Here is a 23,719-nt window from a genome sequence, read left to right on the forward strand (position 1 = left end):
ATCTAAAGGCAAAGCATTTCTGCTTTAAAAAGCACAGAATTTACAAGTCCAAAGAAAGCAGGCTACTATACACAGGGAACGGACACTTAAGGGCAACATGGCAGGTGGTTTATCACAGCACTCAATCTTAGGTCAAGCAGGTTAGCCAGGCAGGAGTTCATTGCCCCACTGCTGCCTCTGCATGCGGTGCTGGGGTGAAGAGCACCTGTCAAGAACTCTTTTGATAGGACTCCTCAGTCATTAGGGGCTGGCCAGTTCTCTCGACTGTCTCTTTCCATATGGCATTCATTTTAACACATCTAAATTAGTATTTTCAAGGCTTCACAGGCACAACAGAGCTTAGGAGGCTGAGCAAGTAGCAAGAATGTTGAAAGTTCTGTAGCAACCGCGGGTAGTCTCAGGTGAACCCAGGGGACAACTGGCACAACAGTGGAACAAGCACCTCCATCTCCCAGCAAAGACATAGAATCGTTTTGTTCCACTCTCTTCTGCTCTTTTTGGGTGGGCTTTGACAGGACAAGGGATGAGCTAAGTTGCTCGACCTAGGCGGGATCCACTGTTGAACTGCAGTTTGTGCTTCCCAGGGTTGCGCTCGCATTCAGAGGCGCTGGCTTCCTTTGACGGTCTGGAGCCCGCCCACCCGCGGGAGCGCGCATGCGCCTCTTCTCCCCGCCTCTGGCGTGCGCGCCCCGCCCCCTCGCGCTGCTATACGCGGACTGGCCAACATCCGACGACTCCGGCCTTGAGTAACCCGCTCCCGTGACCTTTTCGCACCCCGCACGCCCAGGCCCGCGCGGCGTCTGCCCCGCCGTTGCGTGTCTGCCGCTCCCGCCTAGCCCCGCGTTCCCACGACCACGCACAGCTGCCACCGCGGCTCGTCATGGCGGCCCTCAGCAAGTCCATCCCTCATAACTGCTACGAGATCGGCCACACTTGGAACCCCTCCTGCCGGGTCTCCTTCTTGCAAATCACTTGGGGCGCCCTGGAAGAGTCTCTCAGGATCTACGCACCCCTGTACCTGGTGAGGAGGGCTGGCGCGGGTGCAGGGCCTCCCGGGACTCCTTGCTCCTAGGTCAGCATTAGGGGTGGTAAGAGGCCTGGGGGAGTCCTAGGCGGAAGGAGGGGGAGGGGACCCCGAGAGCGAACTGTCACCGGACGCCTGTTGCTAGGTTGGGGTTGTGCTCCAGACTTGAAGGGTCAAGTGCCCTACACTTGACTGAGAACCTGGATCCAGGGACTCTGTGATGGAGAGGTGTTGGAGCTTTGTAGTTAGTCAATGCATGCCCACAGTCTCTCCTCAGACCCCTTTACCACCCTCTGGCCCCATTCTCATATGAAAAAGGCTATGCTGCAACCCAAGCTCGCTTAGTCACAGATTTTGTCCTTGTTTGAGATGACAGAGATGTCGCTTGACGGTTCGTTCTTTTGCAAGTTCCCAGAGTAGACTCCTGGTTTGAGATTTTGTGCGGTGATTTCGGAGTCATCGAAGGTGTTTTAGTGTATGCTGCTGAGGTCATTTTCTTATATAGATTTACATGTAGGGAAGCTTATAGAGAGTATCTGGAAACCTACCTGTAACATCGATAGCATTTTCTTCTGAACTGATATATTTTCTTCTGAAGAGTGCCACTGTTCTCTTCAAAAACCACATCCTGCCAATAAAGATGGACTATTTGGCTACTGAAGTCCATTGCCATTTTCTCATGAGTTGAAGTCTGTATGCTGAGAAGGTAGACATCATATTTTGTATATGTTCTGAAAGTTCGTTCAGCGTTCAATGGATGATCCATTTTTATTTCTCACTGAAGTAGTAATTTGGGCTGATGACATCTTTAACAGTGTGGTTATGTTTGTAACTTGATGGAGAAGTCTAATAAGTAATTACAGACAACACAGGAACAGACAGTGACTCCCTCAGAGGTTGCAGAAGCCAAGTTCCCTTTTCATGGTGTAGACTGGTGCTTCTCCATTTTAATGCATTTTAAGGAAACCTCAGGGATCATATTAGAGTGGAGTTTCTGATTCAGTAGGTCTTGGTGGGGGCTAGAGAGTGCATTTCTGATAAACTCTAGAGTAGTGTAGATACTGGGGAATACCAGCTTTATTAATATGGATCTAGAACATAGGCCAATATAGACTTTCATCTGTATGGATATACATGTGTCCCCTAAAGACTGCTGTTACTATATGTTTTCTATATGAATGTTGGCCAGCCTTTGTTTCATATTTATTACGATGGATGTTGTTATTATTTTGGTGTTGCTGGGGTTCTAACCTGTCATCTTGTACTTTCAAGGCAAGAGTCCTGCTGTTGAACTCTGCCCCAGATTTCTGTAAACACTTATAAATACATTGGACTTTTGAACAGCTGTACAAGAAGGCTCTTCCTAGGCCGGGGGGACTCAGCTTAGTGGTAGAATCTTTGCCTAGCATGTGGAAAATCCTGAGTTCTGACTCCTTGCCTTGTTCCTCCACTTCCCACGCCTGACAAAACAAAGTGAAGCAAAACTAATCCAGGCAATTTGCTCAAGTTGCGCTTGACCTCAGGGATTAGGAACTAGTTGGAGTGTTTATATTATGTAATTTCTCCTGAGATCTACAGCATCATTCATTCATTCATTCATTCATTCATTTGACACATTTTTGTGGAATGCCTGGTATTATATCTACAGCATGGACAACTTATTGATTCTATTCTGTGTTAGGAGAATTTAAGGAAGCAACTGGAGCAGCAGAGATTCCTGTATTCTAGCAAGATAGGATGGTGGGGATCAAGAAAGGACTTGTTCTACTATTACATTTTCAACTAGATTAAATACTTCTTGAGAACAAATTTCCTAATTTATGTTGCTCCTTATCAGTGGCTGTGAAATAAAATTAGTGAGAACTGACTAGCATTTTATTTTAAGTGAAGTAGAGATTAGAAAATTATAGCCTATTTCAGATCCTAAGGCTAAGCAGTGGAATTTGATTTTGGCCTTGTGTGTGTGTGTGTGTGTGTGTGTGTGTGTGTGTGTGTGTGTGTGTGCGCGTGTGTGTATGAGCTAAGATGATTGGCTGCTGATCTAGTATTGGGATTGCAAATGTGTATCATCATGCATGGTTTATACAGGTCTCCTATCAAACTCAGAGGCTTATGCATACTAGGTAGGTGGTCTCCCAGCTCATAATGTGTCTTGACTATGTGTTTTTTGTCTTTCCTTTTTCTGCAGTGGTACTTAGGAGTGAAGTTTACTGCAGCTAGAGTTAGTGGAATTTCATTTTGATGTTGAAAATAAGAGTGGGCATCATTCATGGTGTAGATGTATAGAATATGTGTCAATAGTGGGGGATAATAGTGTGACCTGAGGGACAAATCCAAGAATTTTGTAACAAAGAGCCTGCATTTTGTATAAATCAAAAGGTTTGAATGTAGTTGGGAACTGTAACTCCTATTGAACATTCTGTGTTTGTTTCTTCACACATTTATCCTTTAGAGCTATGACTCCATCTGAAGATTATCCTCACTTCATGCGTAAGAAAACAAAAAAAAAATTAGAGCAATTAATCTTGCTTCCAAAGATTTTAGGGTAGTAAGAAGAAAGGATAGGCTTATGGAGGTGACAGGAACGCATGCTGCATAAGGATGAGGAATCCTGTATCTCTCACTAGTTGGAGCTGAGCTGGAATGACAGGAGTTGATGTAGTTGCTTCACCTAATGGTAGAGAGAGACCTCACATGGAATCCCATCTGTGCTTCAGTGTGAGTGAAGGAAAATCTGTTTCTATCTTGCTAGAAGATAATTTGCCATGTTTTGGGGTTGTGTTTGGACTTAGAGTGGGATGGCAATGTGTAGGGATAGCAGCTGACATGGTAAACCCCTAATGCTATTGAAATATGGCCTTATGATGCCTCCATCTCCTATTAGAGCAGGCAGCTTTTATTCAGAACTAGAACTATTGGGAAGTTGTGAATTAGTTTAGATCTGAGTGGATAGACTTTAGTACAGGAGCAGGGTGGTGTTTGGCGTTTGCCAGAGAAAATGAAAGGGCAGTTTTAGAGGCATTATCCTCACTGGAGGAGTAAACAGGATGGGGGATGGAGGATGTGGGGATGTTTATAGGGGTATGAATCATGTAGGAACTGTAGTCTCCAGTGATAAGAGATGGAGCTGTCTGAAGGGTAGGGGGCTTGCCTGGAAGATTGGATAAGGAGTATATTATGGAACCTGTAAAATGGGCCTTACACTCTTCCTTTCTCATTTGAAAGATGAGTTAATCTAATGGGCTCTGTGCTTTCCCCATCAGACTCTCTTGTTCTCTGCATTTGCCTTCATGATTCTCTCATCTTAGAATTTACCTTCTGCTTAAAACAGTTTTGAGATGGAGACATCCAGCTTTTATTCTGATGAAGAGTTTATAATTCAAGTATAAAAGGAATATAAAATGCCAATTATGACTTAGCGATTAATACAGTCCCTGCTTGATAAGGAGAGTGATACGTTTCAGAAAGTTATAGCTAATCAATTCATACAGTTCTAATCACACGAAGTCCCCCACCTCCCACGAGAGCTTGATCATGTTAAATCCTTTCACCTGGCAATCCTGAAGTCATTTAAACCTTTAGCATTACCCACAAGTCCCCAAGAATGTCTGATAATAAGAACTGTTATTCCCTATGTAAATATATTGGCACAGATGATTTCATCTTAGGAAGTATGAGTAGCTAAAGAGAGACCAAACTGAAAGGATAAGATTTAGCATAGCTGTAGATGAACTTGGGTCTGCCTTTTTGTATGTAAGCTTCACTTCAAATATACACACTTTATCTAAACATACTTTGCATAATGATTCCTTAATTTTTTTTCCTTTCACCAAATCAGGCATGCATTTTATTGAAACAACCTGCTTCGAGAACTATATTTTATTGTTTCAGTTCCTTATCTTTAATTTTTTACTCACGTTTTTCCTTTTTGTTAATATTCACAGAGAGGGGTTGAGTGTCTAGTGTCTTAGGATTATGTTGCTGCAAATGCTGGTTACTTTCTCATTTCCTATTTGTAACCCTGGGCCACAGAGAAGACTATATTTTTGTATATACATGCTAAGTTTTTTTGATTGGTGGTGTAATTTAGCTTTGCAATTTCTATGTTCACTTTTAGCATCAATAATGTATCCCGAGAAGAATGGGTTACTCAAGTTACCTAGTGCTCTTGTACCTTGAGGACCTTTAATAATAATGATGATGATAATTTTTATTATTTTATTTATGTATTATCTATTCATTCATGATCATTATTAAAGTGGGAATCCCAGCACCAAACATTCAATATATATGTCTTTGCAATTTTATGTCTTGATGAATTGTTCACTTTATCAATATGTACTGGCCTTTGTCTCTTCTGATTAACGATGGCTCGAAGACTAGTTTATCCTGTATCAGAATAGCTACACCAACTTGGTTCTGGTTTCCATTCCCATCATAAATTAATTCATATCTTGACCTTCAGACTATGGGTGTCTTTTCCAAGTGGGGAATGCTTTTCAGAGACAACAGATGACCTGATATTATATAGTTTTTATCCTGTCAACTGGTCTATATCTTTCTATTGGGGAGTTGAAGTGATTTTTATTTATAGTTATTATTGAAAGAGTTTTACTGACCCATATACTTTCGTTGGTTGGTTTTGTGATTGGTTGAATGATTTTGTTCATTTCTTCCTCATGCCAGTATTGTGAGTTTGCTGTTTTATAGTAAAAGATACATGTATATGTGAATATATTTAGGTATAATATATCCACAATTCTCTGGATATATTATTGAAGCTAAAAATGAACGAAGAAATGGAAAAGTTAAAATATAGCACTGATAAAAAGAACTTAGCATAGAACTACAGAAATGTAGTCATCTCTGCAGCCCACATAATAATTCCTTCCTGCTTTCATGAAATGTATCTCCATTTCCATTTACTTTAAAATAGTAGCTTTGTTGGTGGTCATTTACTTTCAGGGCTTGAAATACATTGATCTGCCCTTTCCTGGTTTTTAGGGTTGCTACTGGGGGTTTGGTGTTACTCTGAGGAGCGTGTCTTTGTGGGTGAGCGGCTGTTCTTACCTTCAGCTCTAATGCTGTTTTTTTCTGCTTTTGATGTGTGATTATGATATACTGTGGAGGGGTTCTTCTCTTGTCATGTGTATTTAGGGTTCTGGTTGTGTTTTGTTATGTATTGGTTCCCTAGATTTGGGAAGAGTGCCCTGGGGTAGATTCTGTATGCTGTTAGCATAGTCGCTTCCCCTTTTGGATTTTGAGGTGTGGTGTGTTAATTTTATCTCACAGTTCCTGCTCACTGTGGTCATTGCTGTTATCGGTGGTAGATCTAGGTTCTTTGTTGAGTTTATTGGCAATGCTACCCAATTGAATTTTTCATTCCCCGAATTTAGATATCCTTTTAAAAATTGTAATTTCCTTTTCTATTTTCCTGCCTTTTCTTCCACATTGCTGGTTTTCCCAACCACTTTTCTGACTTTCTCTTCTCGGTAGCTTGCTTTCCTTTCTAAGTGCTCAGTCAATTTCTTCATTCTTTGGCCTCGTTTTCTCTTTGAAGTTACTTTTCATTTTTACCAGCAAACATCGGAGAACTTCGTCTGGCCTTTTACTTTCTTCAGCATCTTTGACTGCGGTTGAGAAGCTGTGACCTTGCGAGGAATACTGATGTCTCTGTCCTCATGCTTGTTCTCCTGTGGTACTTGTGTGTTTGCAGGTTTAGGGGTCTCTTCCAGTGTCACTTGGGGATCTTCTTAATGGGCAAACTGCTCCTGTGAGCTCAATCCTCATCGCTACTGAGAGGGGAGAAGACAAGCTTTTGTAGTGCCAGTAATACCAAATTGTACCAGATAAAGCAGCATACTTAAAATCAACCAGAGCCCACCAGCGCACCAGTCGGCACTAGAAGAAAATGTGTGCTCTGCAGTTAAAAAGTGTGGGGTAAATGTGGGAGTAGGAAGTGGGTCAGGTAAATTCAGGGAAGGGAGGGGGAAATGACAGGGAATCAAGATTTAGTAAGCAAGAAGAGAAGAAAACTGTTGTGAAGAAAAGGAAAAGAGCAAGAGATTAGAAAAAAAATGAACAGGAAAAACATTCCTTAATAGTGAGAACATTCATAACTGTGGGTCAGTGGAAGAAGGAGTATAAAAACATAAGCATCAAAGCTAAAATCACAGTAAAACACCTCAAATTCCAGATTTGCCAGAATTCAAAATACTACTAAATGCATACTAGAAAAGAGGTGGAACAACCCCTTAAAGAAGATAAGAAAGTCAATAATTAAAACATAGGTGAATGTAGTTTTACAGATTTATGAAGAATAGCAAAGCAATAACATAAAAGCCATCTTAAAAGGCATGGCAGCATTGTATTGAAAGGAAAAGGTATAATACGGCTGAAAAAAAGATGCCATGTGTATTGAAGGGGCTCCTTCTCGGCCCTTCTGCAGGGTTGAGCACTGCTGAGTGTAGTAAGGGATAGGGTTGTGTCAGATGAGCTCGTAAGGTCTTAACTATTAATAAGACTTTGTTATTTTGAGCCTGTTTGAAGACTTGTGCTAGCCACTGGTAGTGCTCTTCCAGGGCCTTCTGCTGGCCAGACTCAGCTTTGCAGTCTGTGGGCTGAACAGGTTCTTCCAGCCTGCCGAGACTTGAGTTGTAACCTGGCATGGCCAGTGCTCTAGGTGGGATTGTTCTGAATTTTGTAGGGTATCAGGGAAGCAGCCATCACATCGAAATCTGTACGGACAGGTGTCTACACGTGCATCCATCACTCTACTGGAACTTTAGATTGCTCCAATTTCACAGCAGTGAGCCACACAGCAGTCAGTCTGCACCAGAGGTTCACAGGCTACCAGACCTCAGGGTCTGTGTTCTTTGATTCTAGAGTAACTTTTAGCTGAGCAAATTTGCTTCAGGTTCTAAATATGAAGCTGATTTCCCCTAAGTGCTACATTCAACCACCTAGGCCAGTTTGTCATTAGCATCCAGACTTCTTGTTCTCTGTACCTGCCTCCTCAGGCAGTGTCTTAAGCTAGAGCAGCGATTCTCATCCTGTGGGTCATGACCCCTTTGGGGTGGGTCACATATCAGATATCCTACATATTAGATGTTTACATTATGATTCATAAAAATAACAAAATTACAGTTATGAAGTAACAATGAAATAATTTTATGGTTGGGGCTCATCGCAGCATGAGAAACTGTATGAAAGTATCATAGAATTAGGAAGGTTGAGAACTACTGCCCCAGAGAATAGTAGGTTAAGTTTAAGATACCAGGTTTGGGATGGGTTCCTGTTCTTGGGACCCCAGGGTAACTCAGCTTTTTTTTTTTTCTTTATTAATTTGTTTATTCACTTTACAGTGTGATCCAGTTTTCCTATCTTTCCTTCCAGTCACACCCTTAAACTCCCTCCCTCTACTTTCTCCTTTTCCTCAAAGAAGGGAAGGCCTCCCCGTGGGTACCTACCCATCCAGGTACATCAAGTCACAGCAGGACTAAGGACATTATCCTCTTCCACTGAGGTCAGACAGGGCAGCCCAGCTATGGGAGAGGGATCCAAAGGTAGGCTACTGAGTCAGAGACAGCTCCCACTCCTATTATTAGGGGGCCCACATGAAGAACAAGCTGTACATCTGCTACAGGTGTGGGGGGCAGCTAGGTCCAGCCCACGCATACTCTGCTTGGTGATTCAGTCTCTGTGAGCCCCCATGGACCCAGGTTAGTTTACTCTGTAGGTCTTCTGGTGGTGTCCTGCACCCCTCCAGTTTTCTCATTCCTTTCCCTGACTCTTCCTTAAGAGTTCCCAGCTCTGCCTGATGTTTGGCTGTGTCTCTGCATCTGTTTTCCTCTGCTGCCGTGTGAAGCCTCCCAGAGGACAGCCATGCTAGACTTCTGTCTGTAAGCATACAGAACATCATCAGTAGTTTCAGGGGTTGGCACTTACACGACTGAGGAATGGGTCTCAAGTTGGATCAGTCATTGTAGCTTTTGTGGGTGGGTTGGTGTCCCTCCCCCCCGGCAGTCTTGTCTGTCTACAGGAGGTGGCCTCTTCAGGTTCCATATCCCCTGACGCACAGTTATGGTCACCCCCAAAGACTCCCAGGGTCTCCTCCAGTTCTAAAGCTGCCTCCCTACCAATTTCCGTTCTCTCTCCCAGCCCTCCTCTTTTCCCACACCTGATCTCTACCTCTTTCCTTTCCTTACCCTCTCTCATCAAGTTTCCTCCCTCCCTCTACTTCAGATGTCTATGTTATTTCTCCTTCTGAGTGAGATTCAAGTATTCTTCCTTGAGCCCTCCTTGTTACTTGGCTTCTTTGGGTCTGTGGATTACAGCATAGTTATCCTGTACTTTATGGCTGATGTCCACTTAGGAGAGTACATACCATGTGAGTCTTTCTGGGTCTGGGTTACCCTACTCAGGAGAATATTTTCTAGTTCCATTCATTTGCCTGTGAATTTCATGATGTCCTTTTTTCTTTTTGAATAGCTGAGTAGTATTTCATTGTGCAAATGTACCATATTTTCTTTATCCATTCTTCAAGTGATGGAAATATGGGTTGTTTCCAGTTTCTAGCTATTATGAACACAGTGGAGCATGCGCCCTTGTGGATGGTGGAGCATCTTTTGGGTGTATGCCCAGGAGTGGTAGAGCTGGGTATTGAGGTAGAAGTATTTCCAATTTTCTGAGAAACTGCCAGATGATTTCCAAAGTATTATACAAGTTTGCATTCTTACATCATGTGCTGTCACTTAAGTTATTGATCTTAGTCATTCTGATTGGTATAAGGTGGAATCTCAGGGTCATTTTGATTTGCATTTCTCTGATGACTAAGGATGCTGAACAACTCTTTACGTGCTTCTTGGCCGCTAGAGATTCCTCTGTTGAGAATTCTCTGTTGAGCTCTGTACCCCTGTTTTTAATTGTGTTATTTGATTTGCTGGTATTTAATTTCTTGAGTTCTTTATATATTTTGGATATTAGCCCTCTGTCAAATGTAGGGTTTGTGATGATCTTTTCCCTTTTCTGTCCTATTGCCTGCCCTTTGTCCTATTGATGGTGTCCTTTGCCTTATAGAAGCTTTTCAGTTTCACGAGGTCCCAATTATTAATTGTTAGTCTTAGTGCCTGAGCTGCTGGTGTTCTATTCAGGAAGTTGTCTCCTGTACCAATGTGTTCAAGGCTATTCCCCACTTTCTGTTCTACTACATTTAGTGTACCTGGTTTTATGTTGAGATTTTGATCCACTTGGACAGAGTTTTGTGCAGTGTGACAAATATGTATCTATTTGCATTCTTCTACAGGCAGACATGCAATTAGACCAGCACCATTTGTTGAAGATGCTCTCTTTTTTCCCCACTGTTTTGGCTTCATTTTCAAAAATTAAGTGTCCGTAGGAGTATGGGTATTATGGGTCTTCAATCTGATCCCATTGATCAGTTTGTCTGTTTTTATGCCAATACTGTGTGGGTTTTTATTTTATTTTATGTATTTATTATTTATTACTTTCAATCTGTAGTACAGCTTGAAATTAGGGATGGCAGTACCTCCAGAAGTTCTTTTATTGTACAGGATTGTTACTGGATTTCTTGTTTTTCCATATGAAGTTGTGAATTGCTCTTTCAAGGTTTATAAAAAATCGTGTTTGGAAGTTTGATGAGAATTGCATTGGATCTGTAGATTGCTTTTGGTAACCTGGCCATTTTTACTATGTGAATACTGCTGATCTATGAGGATGGGAGATCGTTCCATCTTCTGATGTCTTCCTCAATGCCTTTCTTCAGAGACTTGAAGTTCTTGTCATACACTTGCTTAATTAGAGTTACACCATGATACCCAATTTTAAATAATTGATTCCCTCCCAGATGTCAGCTGGCCACATGCCCCTTAGCTAATGGTGTGCCTGTTCACTTGTGACTTGTTCCCTGTGGTGGTCATCGTCTCGCCAAGACTGGTTTTGAGATGTGCTTGCTGTGCCCTGCGGGCTGGATCATGCTGCTCTGTTCACTGGGGCGGCATGCCTCTGCGTGCCTTTCCTTTTGGATGCTGCTTCAGCTTTCCTCACCTGGATACCGCATGACTTCTTCCGTGTGGCTTCTGTTCAGTTCACACCTTTCTTCTTTTCCATCCTTGTTCACTGTGGGGATTTCTGGAGCTCCTCCTTTTCTTTTTGGAACAGAGTCTGTTGTTTTTTGTTTTTTCCTTTCTTATTCTTATCCCGACATTTTTCTTTTAATGTTTCATATTCCTATGCATTCTAACATAAGAATAGCATAATTTAAGCTAACAACATGTATTGAAATAGATTTTTAGAAATTATATTTTATGGCTTGAGGGAATGGCTCAGCAGTTAAGGACACCTATAGCTCTTGCAGAGGACTTAAGCTCAGATCCCAGCATCCACACCTGGTGGCTCATAACCACTTGTACTTCCAGCGCCGAGGGATCCAGAGCCATCTTCTGGCCTTCTCAGGCACTTGTATTCATGTGTACCTAACCATGCACAGACACATGCATACACCTAATTTAAAAACAAAATTTTATTTTGTCCTTTGGATGTTAGCTATTACTTCACATATAAAATAAATGGCGCCCCTCACTGCCTGCATACACCAGAGTCCATTATAAAATGTAAGCCCCAGACAAAAGTTAAGGACAGCATAGCTAGCGCCCATGCTGGTGTGGAGCATGGCGCCCATGCTGGTGTGGTATTTTAAAGTGCGTACTTGTACACTGGGAATATGAATTCCATGGTGTTCAATACTTAGGAACGTTCCCTAAGAGGGAAAAGTTGTTCATTAACCTTTTAAAATTCTCCTTTCCTAGGCAGGTTCTTTCAGGACTGTCTGACCAGTGTGCTAGATAGTCCCTTGTGGGATCAGAGTACATACACTTCTTGCACCTTGGGCAAAGAATAATGTCTCTTCATTCTCTTTTAGGTGTATAGATCCCCCTTCAGACTATGGAATGCTTGTTCAGTATTTACTTGAACTGTACCATCTAACAAGTTTGTGATTAAAATCTCATAAGCCTGTCTACATTCGGGTCATTAGCTTAGTAAATATGTAACCAAGAATTGGGATTCCTAGTAATAAAAAACAATTTATTAAGCATCCAGTTACTTTGCAAAAGGCCTGAAACCACCAGTTATGAAACAGCTCAGTGATGTGGATGGAGTTTTAAAGCCAGAGCTTCAGCAGAGTTTCTAAAGAGAAATAAGACCAGTGTTAGTGTGAAAGTTTGGTAATACATTTTGTTTGTTTGTTTGTTTGACACAGGGGCTTCCTTCGTAACCCTGGCTGCCTTATAACTGTGTAATTCACACTGGACTTGAACCCACAGAAACCCACATGCTTCTATCTGTTATTAAAAGTGTGTGTGTGTGTGTGTGTGTGTGTGTGTGTGTGTGTGTGTGTTATCACAATGTGTTGTAATAGGCCATGCAAGAAATTAAAAACAAAACTAATCAAGAACCCTTGAAAGTCACTAAATAATGCAGATTACTCTATCTTGCTTATCTGACCCTACGGAGAAGATAATGGAGTCATAAATTGACTTTGCTTGACGGCTTATTTTGTCCCTGGCTCCTCATTAAGTCATTGATGCCTTTTCTTGCTTTGTTACTGTTCATTTGGAAATGGAGCAGTACCTTTGTTTTTTCTTTTAAATGATGAGTGTATTTATTAATGTTCCAGTTTGAGTCCCTTGACCTTGTTTTCCTGGATGACTTCTTGTTGTTCTTTCTCTGATCCGTCGAGTGCAAAGTACAACTGCCAACAGATCACTTGGAGTTGAGAGTTGAGGGCCTGCTATTGCAGTAAAGGCTTTCTCAATCCAGCTGCCCCTTATCAGCCACAGAGTGTAGGTGGCCCCCGTTTACCCTCGACTGCTCCACGGGTCAGGGATGAATTAACGTATATTGGAATCCCTCTTCTAGATGAAGATACAGTATCCCTGCTGTATGTTTTAAAGGCAGCAGATTCTCAATAAATCATGTATTGATTTGATTAAAAGGAGCTTAGAAGGCCTTTAAATCCTGACTATTTTCTATGCTAACATCATTTTTGTATGGTCATTAGGAAATTCTCTTCAAGTAAGTAAGAATAGTCTACTTGGAAAAATTTATATTCTACAAAAATAATATATTTTGAAAATAAAAGTAGATTTTGGTAGAGGGACTCTCCTGGTTACCAGTCCAGGGGAGCTAAGTTCACACTGAAAATCCACACAGTGACTTTGTGCTCAGCATGCTGTTTTATACCCAGCATTCCTGTTGGGATCATTATGGTACAGATTGTTTGAAATAACCCAACTCCTCTCCTCTCCCTCCTCCTCTCCTCTCCTCTCCTCTCCTCTCCTCTCCTCTCCTCTCCTCTCTCTCTCCTCTCCTCTCCTCTCCTTTCTTTTCAGACCTGTACCCCAGAAACACTCCTGACAGGAGACCATTGAGTTAATTGGTATAGTGTGGATTTCTTCATGTGTCCACGACCTTATTTGCAGCCTGTGGAGCAGTGTAACTCTGCCCAGTCTTCACTTCCTCTCACAGTTCCTCTTCCCTGTCATTTCTTTTTAAAACGTTGTCTACAGTAAGTCAGGAATACAGGGTTGGAGGGGATGCAGAGATTATAGGTAGAGGGGTTACTTCAAAACACGGCAAAGCTGCTTGACCTGGAGTAAGTGCTATTAGGTGATAGACAGAGCATTATTAGGTTTTTAACATGTTCAGTTTGCACAGCTAGGAGCCCTTTCCCAGGGAAATGACCTAGTGATATGACTGAACCAGGGAATATATGTGGGGCTTAATGTTTAACTATAGGAACACTGGCACAAAGAAATGGAGAAAAAGAAGGAATTATTAATTTTTAGAGTTTGTTGGACAATTTCCTATGTCTAATACCCTGGCCAAAAAATTTAATTTTTTTCCTTCAAATTTGATACCTTTTTTCACTTGAAGGCAAAACATTAAGAAACATTACCTTAGGCCATATGAATACTGTAGGTAAAGGTTTGAGAGTTGGAAGCCTCCTTCTCAGACCCACATTTAAAATGTAGTAGACATTTAGTTCTAATGCTAGTGAAACCATTTTGAACAACTTCTGTTTCTCTGTACTCCCTAAGAAGCAAATTGAGGTTTTAGGTAAAACAGTGAAGTCTAAGGCATAAGCCTGTGTGTGTGTGTGTGTGTGTGTGTGTGTGTGTGTGTGTGTGTGTGTGTTTGATATGTGTGTATTGTGTTGTGTGTATGGTGTGTGGTGTGTATGTGTGGGGTTGTATGTGTATGTGCATGCATAACCATGTACGTGTGTGTATTCTCGTGTGTCAGTATAGGCACATGCTTTTTACAAGGCACACGGAGGTCAGAGGATAACTTTGGGTTTCAGTCTTTGCCTTCCATGTTGTTTGATACATGATACTCACGTTCTTCACTGCACAGACCATGCTAACTGTTAGCTTTTGAGCCAGCTCCTCTCTCCACCTTCCTTCCTGCAGTAGGAGTGCTGAGAGTGGTGGCGCTCACTACTGTGTCCAGTTTACCTGGGTTCTAGGCAGCCAGTGTCATGTGGGTTCTAGGCAGCCAGCGTTGGCTCACCATGCCTGTGCAGTAAGCACTCTGCCCTCACGGTCACAGTCCTGCCCGTGAGTGTCTTTTGACACTTCCTTTTTCTGCGCTCTTGCTCTGTTTGTTTACACTCAGTTATGATTAACTTTCAAGGTTAGGTTTGGTTTTTGTTTTTGTTTTTGTTTTTGTTTTTGTTTTTTTTTTACTGGTTTGGGTAACTAATTTTGTTACTTTGTTAAAAAAGAGTTAAAGGGTTGAGATTTAGCTCAGTGGTAAAGCTTGCTTAGGGAAGGAAGGCCCCTGAGTGGGGTCCCCAGCCTCGAAAAAAAAAAAAAAAAAAAAAAAAAAAAAAGAGTTAAAGATGTTGTCCAAGCAAACATCTCCCTATCTCCCGACCTCCCGTCCATCTATTTATTTAGTGTACTCAGGGCCTCAGGTGTGCACGGCAAGTACCCTATTACTGAGCTCCACTGCCATGCCAACATGAATTGACGAGTGACTTTAGTCGGGACGAACCTGTGAGTGTGTGATTTCCTCTCTTGCACTTGCCTGTCCTCCTAGCTGGGAACTCTTGGTTTGCTTGCGTCTGCTTTGAGGGTTCATTGTATTAATCCACACTGTCAGGCTCATTGTTCTTGCTGGGTGAACAGTAATGATCCCAGACACCTTCTGCTTCTGCGCTAAGATCATTATTGAGAAGGGCATTATTAGAATATTATTAGAGGGTAGAATAGCATGTCAGCCTGTGGAGTTCTGGATAAAGTTGCAGTCGTGCACGGCATGCTGCCCAGTAAAAGCAAAAGCGACACTCCTCTGTTTTCAAGGTTGTCCATCTGGTGCCAGGAGCACTGGTTACTTGGTTTATGAGGATAATGGGGCTGGGCTTGCCTGGGACCTTACTCTTAATCATATTTTTTGTTTCAATACTGTATCTTAAGCACATTCCCAGGCTGTCTTTAAAGATTCCATTATCTTCCATTTAAAATTGCAAGTAGAGGAGAGAGAAGATGTTAGTATGTGAGGCTTACTGATCACCACTACAGCTTCATGTACGGTTTTCTTTTACAGCAAGGACTTAGGGAAAACACACTGTTAATGAGTCTTCCTGGTGTTTAGTTTTTACTTACTCTTATCACATATATTTTGTATGTGTGTATGTGTGTGTGTGTGTGTGTGTGTGTGTCTGTCTGTCTGTCTGTCTGTCTCTGTGTGTGTCTGTATGTCTGTGTGTGTTCCATGGCATTTGTGTGGAGGTCAGAGGAGAAATTTTGCAGTTTGCTTTCACTCTGTACATTCAAGGACTGAACTTGGGTTGACAAGCTTGGTGGCTTTGGAGTCCGCTCTTTGGCTCCTACTTGGGTTTTAACAATAAGGCGGTTGCCTTTCTCTGATGAGGCTGTGCACTGTGATGCATTTCCTATAAGTTTTACATGATATGAGGGTTGTTTTTCCCCTTCCTCTGTGATAGTGTGATTTCCTAGAGTAATATCGCCCTCACTACTTCACGGCTTGCTGTGAGACGCTTGTCAAACACTGTGTAAGTGAAATCTTTGAAAACTATAGAAAGATGTGTAAATCTGTGTGCTACTTGGTCTGTCACTTTCTTTTGAGACATTTAAATTTGGCTTTTATAGCTTGTAAATTTTAACCTTACAAACAGGAATGCTGGAGGCAATGCACATGTGTGTGCCAGGGCTTTTAGAGAGGAGAAGTGGGGTGTGCGTGCGCATGTGTGTATACACTTGGTTTTCTTTATCAGCGGCTCTGTGTCTAGAATTCAGTCAAGTGAGGGTTGAAGGTACATGCTACAGAGGACATTGTAGTCGACAAAGCTTTGTAAACAGCATCTACCTGGTGTATCTGTGGTGAATCTTCCACCTTCCAGTAGGACATTCATTTAGGGACAAAACATGTGGGTCTTTGGAGGGACATTTAAGTTGCAAAGTATTTCATTATGACCTGGCACCCAAAGGCTCATGTCCTTCTTACAGAGCTAAATGCGTTCAGGCTGCCTCTAAGTGTTCCTTCAATCTTACCTGCCCTGCTACTGCCCTCCTAAGTTTTCTCTGAGACTTCAAGGCTAAGCTGTGGGCCTTTATAAAGTGTGAAAACTAGGTTGTCTGTTTCCAAGATACACAGAGTAAACATTCCTAATCCAAAAGGGAGGAATTCAGGAATAAAATACAGGGTTTAGACCAAAGCAAGACTGGACTGAAGCACAGCTAAACGTTACATCTTAGTTCCATATCTGGCATCTGGTGCATGTCCCAGTTAGATCATTTGAAAAGAAACAAGATTATTGACAGTCCCGGTCAAGCATGATGCCCTGGGGTCCCTTCTCAATGAAAAGTCCTTGAAACAGACTCATTCTTGTCTGTCTTTGAGCCTTTGATGGCATGGATGGTGGCCTGCTTATTTCTGAGAAGTTTTCAAGACATTTTCATCCTATTTTCCAGGGTACAAAGTGCTTGGATTCTTTATAAAAATGTAAAAAAAAATATTTATTTTTATTCTGTGCATATGAATAATTTGGCCTTTGTGTATGTCTGTGTACCACATGTGTGCATTCCCATGAAGGCAGAGGATGGGCTGGTGTCAGATTCTCTGGAACTACAGTTATCCACCATTGTGACCCACGAAGATAGATGCTGGGTCCTCTGAAGGATTAGCCGGTGTCCTTACCTGCTAATTCATCTGTCTAGCTCCTACTTGGCTTCTACTGAGCCCTGCTTGGCTCTGGTGGGGACCTGAGTGACACGGTTCCTGCCCTGAGACAGGGCCCTGGTGTGAGCCTCTAGGAATGTCAATGGCTACTGTGGATTTAAGGTTTGTTTGTATAATTATGTACATATTTCACATTCCTTGGTGGAATGTCCTCTCTGTTAATGTTAATGACTTCATGGTAATCTGAGACAGCGTGGGTCCAGGAGGCGAAGGTATGACTAATGTCTCTGCAAAATGATAAACACTGGGACCTTCAGGACAGTTCTTAATGGAAAAGAGCTCTAAATACATGAATTGAAAAAATATATAATTTCTCAGCTATGCAAAATCTATGTAAGGATGCAATATGAATTATGAGGGACTTCATGAATCTAAAGGAACGAAGGCAGTTGCACTATGAGCCAGCTTGTCAGAAAGATACAAAAGTAGGCAGATTCCCGAGTTCAGGGTCAACCTAAAACGGTGAGGTTAGGTCCAGGTGTGCTAGAAATGGTAATCTCAGGGCAGGGTCCCACCCAACTTGTTTATGTTCTGTGCTTAACAAAGCCTGACAGGTCTCTGAATTCTTTTTGCAATGCAAAGAAAAAAATGAATGTTTGCGGTCTCTTAAGAATTGGAGTAAATGACTGGATTGATAGGTAAAATAAAAGACTGGACCTGTGTTCTGTAGGAGAGGAGATAGTCAGAGAATTATTTAGGGTAAAAAGAGAGAACTGCTTGGAGAACAGACAGACACAGAGACAAACACAGACTCTCTCTCTCTCTCTCTCTCTCTCTCTCTCTCTCTCTCTCTCTCTCTCTCTCTCTCTCTCTCAGACACACACACCCTCACAAGCAAGCAGGACATGGATAGAGAGATCTCCAGCGAGAAAGCAGAACATTGAGAGAAGCAGACTGGAAAATCTGTATCAAGCAGGACACAGGTCATCAGCTTGGGTCCATGATTTGACTTTGAATCATTCTTTTCACCACTCCCAGACACCCCTTCTCTCAGGACCCTCTCCATGCTGAGGCTGGTCCTTGCTGCTGCTTTTAGTGTTTCAGTCTCCTTAGCAACTGCACCCCAATTTGGTGCAGTTTAATCACACACACACACACACACACACACACACACACACACACCCAAGATGAGAGTATTATTGAAACCTTTCTCCTTTGCTTTTTTTGTTTGAGTTCTTGAAGTGCTGTGCTGCCACCTTGAGATTTTCTGGTAATCTAGTTTACCACCTCTAAACTCAGTTCTCTCAGGCACGAGCACAATTTCTTTTGTGCTGTGTAAAAAGTTTGTCATTTAATAATATTTAGTGGAATCTTCATTCCTAACTGAAACTTCATCTGCATAGCCATTACTATCTTTATATCTCTTAGTTTATTGATTGTTTTTTTGTGTCCCACAGAAGCACCTACTGTTCTTTGCCGACAGCATTTTATGCCTTTTCTCACCTACACCTCCTAATTACTTTCTCAGATTTCTTCAATGAACCAATTCCAGGTCCTACTCACATTATCTAGGCACACACCCAGTTCCAACCCTACTTCATGATGGCAGTTTTCTGTGTTAGGTTTGTATCTCCACGACAAAACACCTAGGCAGCCAGTTAGCTTAAAAAGAGGCAGGTGTATTCTGTTTTAGGTCTCAGTGCATGGCTTGCTTGGCTCTGTTGATTCTGAGTCTCTAATTAGGCAGCAAATACATGATGGTGGGTGCTTGTGTCAGAGGACTCTCATCTGATGGAAATAGGAAGCAGAGGAGACTGGAGGGGACTGTATCTTATGTTCCACTCAAAAAGCTGCCTCAGTGGCCTAGGCCTCTGATGGGTTCTCATTTCTTAATGTTTCCACGGTCTCCAAATATATCACAGGCTGGGGATGGAAACTGTAAGGAAACTGTAACTCGGGTCTCTGGAGGGCATTTAAGACACAGTAGTAATATTCAAGATGTGCTTGCCATTTTCTTTAAAGCAGTTGTTCTCAATAGGGGGCCGTTTGATTTCTGAAGAGATGTTTGCCAGTGTCTACAGACAGTTTTGGTGGTCAAAACAAGGGATTGCTGTTGGCATCATGTGTCATTAGGAAGCAGGGGCAGGGTCAGGGGTGGGGGATAGTATCACTCTTATAAGGCACAGGAAGAAGGATAGCTTCTGAAAATCAGATTGGCCCCTATGAGTTGTGTTGCTGTGAGGTCGTGCTTTAAAGAAACCCTTATTTAAAAGTGATTAAGAATAGATACAACACAAATCTGTTACTGTAAACTATTTTATTTGTCCCAAGAAACCAGATTTGTTTACATTTAGAAATGGAGTTATTTTTAAGAGATGAATGATCAACCTGTAGGCTTGTTACTAATGAGTCTAATGCTGTGGTAAGCTCCTTTGAGAGCCAATTAGATTTGTCGTCACTCATGGTCAAAGCCTGCAATGTCAGTGCTGGTGTGCTGTCTCTTTGGAAAATGTATGGCGCACATCACATGGGAAATGGGAAATGAATAACAAGGGAATGTAAATGTGTAAAGTGAAGAGCATATGGCTTTAGTGGATGCTAAGTGATGAGTGTTGTGGACAGGGACTTGGACGCCATGGAGAGGTATGTGTTTGTAGTGCCTACACCTTGAGAGTTCAGGGCTATAACTAAGACCTTAAAGGTCTGGAGGGAACTTTAATATTGAGACCTGGCCTCCTAATCTTGTCTCTCCTCCGTCTGCACTCAGTGGTTTGGCTTGGTCCACATCGGCCCTTCATGAGCTCTCTCAAGCTGTCACTGCACCTCGACACATGCTTGTAAATGTTCACAAAGGTGTTTGCTTATGTTTTAGATGCTTTAATGTGTTGTGGTTTAATAACTTAGGTCTGACGTCCATCCAGAGCACTTTTTGTGTGTAGTATGTGAACTTTGTTGATTGTATCCATATTTGCTCGTATCTGATGTTTCCAGTATCACTTATTTTTAAAAAACGACTTTTTTTTTTTGCTGAGGAAAAAAGTGCTTACAATGTTACATAATTTACCCTCCTTATTATTTCTTGATTTTTTTTTAAAAAAGATTTTTATTTTATGTATATGAGTGTTTTGGGTGCCTGTATGGATGCACACCACAGGTGTGCAGTGTCACTGGAGGACAGAAGAGGGAATCCTATTACCCAGAACTGGAGTTATAGACAGTTGTAAGCTGCCTCGTGGGTCCTGGGATACAAACCCAGGCCTTGTGCAAGAATAGAAAATGCTCTTGCCCTTTGAGCCACAGCTCAAGCCCCTCAATCTCTTTAAGAAGTGAGGAAACTGACCTCTAGAGAGCATGTAAACAAGAAACCTTTATGCAGATGGCTGTAGCATGGATATGATTATTTTGTGCTATATCTTTGTGACTATTGCTATTTCCTAGCTATATTTTTAGTAATAGATAATCCCCAGTTTCTCATACTTATGTCTTCTCCCTGTTATTATAAACTATAACATATTTTATGTTATGGGATGATATGACCAAGATATATGATTGCAAAAAGAAGAATGTTAAATTAGCAATTTATATACCATTTAGTGATGATAATGTATAGCACTTTAATATATTGCACTTGTCATATGAGCCTTATTGTTTTAGTCTTTTTCCTTTCACATCTTATTTTTAGATATCATTAGTCTTCTAAAACATTACATAAGTATAAATAAAATTTTAATATAGTTTAACCATTATTTTATGATATACCTTGTTTTCTGCTAAATTTTTATATGAACACTAGAAACTGCACAAGGAATTAGCATAGAGTTATTGGGTCACGGCATATGAACAGTGCTGAGGTCTTTGATATAGGAAATGGTGCTTCTGGAGGTGCTTGATGATATCACACCTGAGTCTGAGGGTTTTAAAAATGACCACAAGGCTAGCCCAGGTGCTACTATATTGTTTAAGCTGTTCACACATACTGTGTCCCAGTATGCAGTACACTGTGTGCATGGAGAAGGAAAATGGAGTGCTGCATACTGGGAAACTTTTGTGATCACTCTGCCTGGAGTCCCAGGCTTCTCCTGGCCACAGACTTTTCAGAGTTCTGTGTCTCAGCTACTTGTAAACCCTGGCTGTAAGCTCTGGATGACAGCACAATGATGATAGAGTTGATTTCTTGAGCTTTGTGTCAGGTTTTCCTTTCTTTAAATAGCCTGTACAGTTTGCTTTACTACCATTATTAGACATTTAGATTGGGCTGGTATTTAGGGTTGATTGCAGATGCTGGAGAATGGTCTTGGTGAAGAGAAAGCATATGTTTTGAGCATACACATGAGAGTATGGCTATGATTAATTAGATGCGATTCATATTATCAAACAGTTTTGCACAGGAGTTGTACAGCATTTACAGTATTGTCAGCAATGTGTGAGGTCTGTAGTTGTGTCTCATTCCTGAACCAGCTCTGTGTCTGGTCTTTGATTTTCATGATCTTGGCGTATGTGTTTCATCAGGGACTTCTTTGATAGAAGTGAGAAGTGTTTATTTGTGAAAACAAATACTCATTATTTTGAGGTAGATGTAGATTCACATAGATATGAAAGAAATAGTAATGATTCTATGAGCTTTTTCTTTCCACGGCATCCTCTTGCCAGACAATGTTACAGTATGCAGTAAAAGTATTACTATTGATGTAGCCACATCAGAACAGAGAAAGGAGATGTCTCAGTTGCTCATAAACAGGGGAACTGAGCTGGGTATAGTGGCACACATCTTTAATCCGAGCACTCTGGAGGCAGAGGCAGGTGGATCTCTGTGAGTTGAGGCCAGAGGCCAGCCTCATCTACATATCTATGGAGTGAGTTCCAGGATACCCAAAGCTAAATAGTGAGACCCCGCCTCAAAAACACAAAAGTGCAAACCAAACCAAACCAAACCAACCAACCAACCAACCAACCAACCAAACAAACAAACAAACAAAAAAAAAACCACAAAAAAATCAAAACAGGAGGACCTAAGTTTGGATTGTTTCCGCCAAATACCCTGCTGTGCATGGAGCTTTGTGCCTATACCCAGTGACTGGGAGGCAGAGACAGGAGGACACTGGGGGAGAATTTGTTACTCCAGGTTCAAGGAGAGCCTCTTAGAACAGAAGGCAGGATTGAGGGAGACATAAGACATCAAACTCCTGCTTCCAGATGCACTCAGGTATGTTACATGGTTAAGAGCACTGGCTGCTCTCCCAGAAGACCTGGATTCAAGTCCTAGCACACAAATGATGGCTCACAGCCATCTGTGACTTCCTCTTCTGGCTTCCATGGGTACTGCACACATGTGCATAGTGGTGCAGACAAAACACCACTACACTTAAAAGACACAGAACAGTTTTGTCAGGGCAGACATCCTTGAGGCTGCTCTTTTATAGCCGTGCTTTGGTCTTCCCATCCTTGTCCCTTTAGTTTCTGTCATCCAGACAATGGTTCTTCGTTCCTGTACTTGGTCATTTGAGCAGGGTTATATAAATGAAGTACAGTGAGCGGTCCTTTGAGATTGTCCCCTTTCTCTTAGCTAGGAAGCTTTATATGATTGTCTTGTGTCTTTTTTTCCTTTTAAAATTTTATGTTTTTAAAATTTCACATGTATTTTTTTAGTTAGGGTTACTCTTGCTGTGATGAAACACCATGACTAAAGACAGGATGGGGAAGAAACTTTTTTTGGCTTACACTTTCCTATCATATTCTGTGATTGAAGGAAGCCAGGACAGGAACTCACACAGGGCAGGATCCTGGAGGCGCAGCTGATGGCATGCAGAGGCCATGGAGGGTGTTGGTTATGGGCTTGCTCAGCATGGCTCGCTCAGCCTGCTTTACTTATTGAACCCAGGGCCACAGCCCAGGGATGACACCACCCTCAACAGGCTGGGCTCTCCCTATCAGTCACCAATTAAGAAAATGCCTTACACCAGATCTTATGGGGACTTTCCTCGATTGAGGCTCCCTCCTTTCTTATAACTCTAGGTTGTGTCAAGCTGACATAGGACTCGTCAGCACACAGGCATACAGTGTCTCTTGGTTAATTCCAGTTTTCTATCTAGCTCCCCCACTCCCTACAACATGTATCCCCTTCCATGCTACCTTCATGTTTTTTTTTTTTTTTTTTAAAGATTTATTTATTATATACAAGTACACTGTAACTCTCTTCAGACACACCAGAAGAGGGCATCAGATCTCATTACAGATGGTTGTGAGCCACCATGTGGTTGCTGGGAATTGAACTCAGGACCTCTGGAAGAGCAGTCAGTGCTCTTAACCGCTGAGCCATCTCTCCAGCCCCTCATGTTGTTTTTTTAAAAAAAACCTACTACCCCCATTTAGTGCTGCTTATATATGCACATATGTGTGGGGTCATTCACTGGGTTGTTGATAACTTACCAATGGTCATCTCCAATCCTAAGGAAAAATAATCCTCTGATCCCT

At 41.9% G+C, this 23,719-nt stretch overlaps 1 protein-coding gene across 1 annotated transcript in view; it reads left to right on the top strand.

Annotated features, from left to right (window-relative positions):
- Positions 1-670: 670 nt before the first annotated feature.
- Positions 671-23,719, top strand: part of Tmem135 (transmembrane protein 135) — a 193,584-nt gene continuing 170,535 nt past the window's right edge. The window contains exon 1 of the mRNA XM_032893263.1: positions 671-1,021. Within this exon, the coding sequence (XP_032749154.1) occupies positions 881-1,021 (141 nt within the window). The 5' untranslated portion in view covers positions 671-880. The remainder of the gene's footprint in view (positions 1,022-23,719) is intronic.

This window comes from Rattus rattus, chromosome 2 (genome assembly GCF_011064425.1).
Source record: "Rattus rattus isolate New Zealand chromosome 2, Rrattus_CSIRO_v1, whole genome shotgun sequence".
NCBI classification, from domain to species: Eukaryota; Metazoa; Chordata; class Mammalia; order Rodentia; family Muridae; genus Rattus; species Rattus rattus.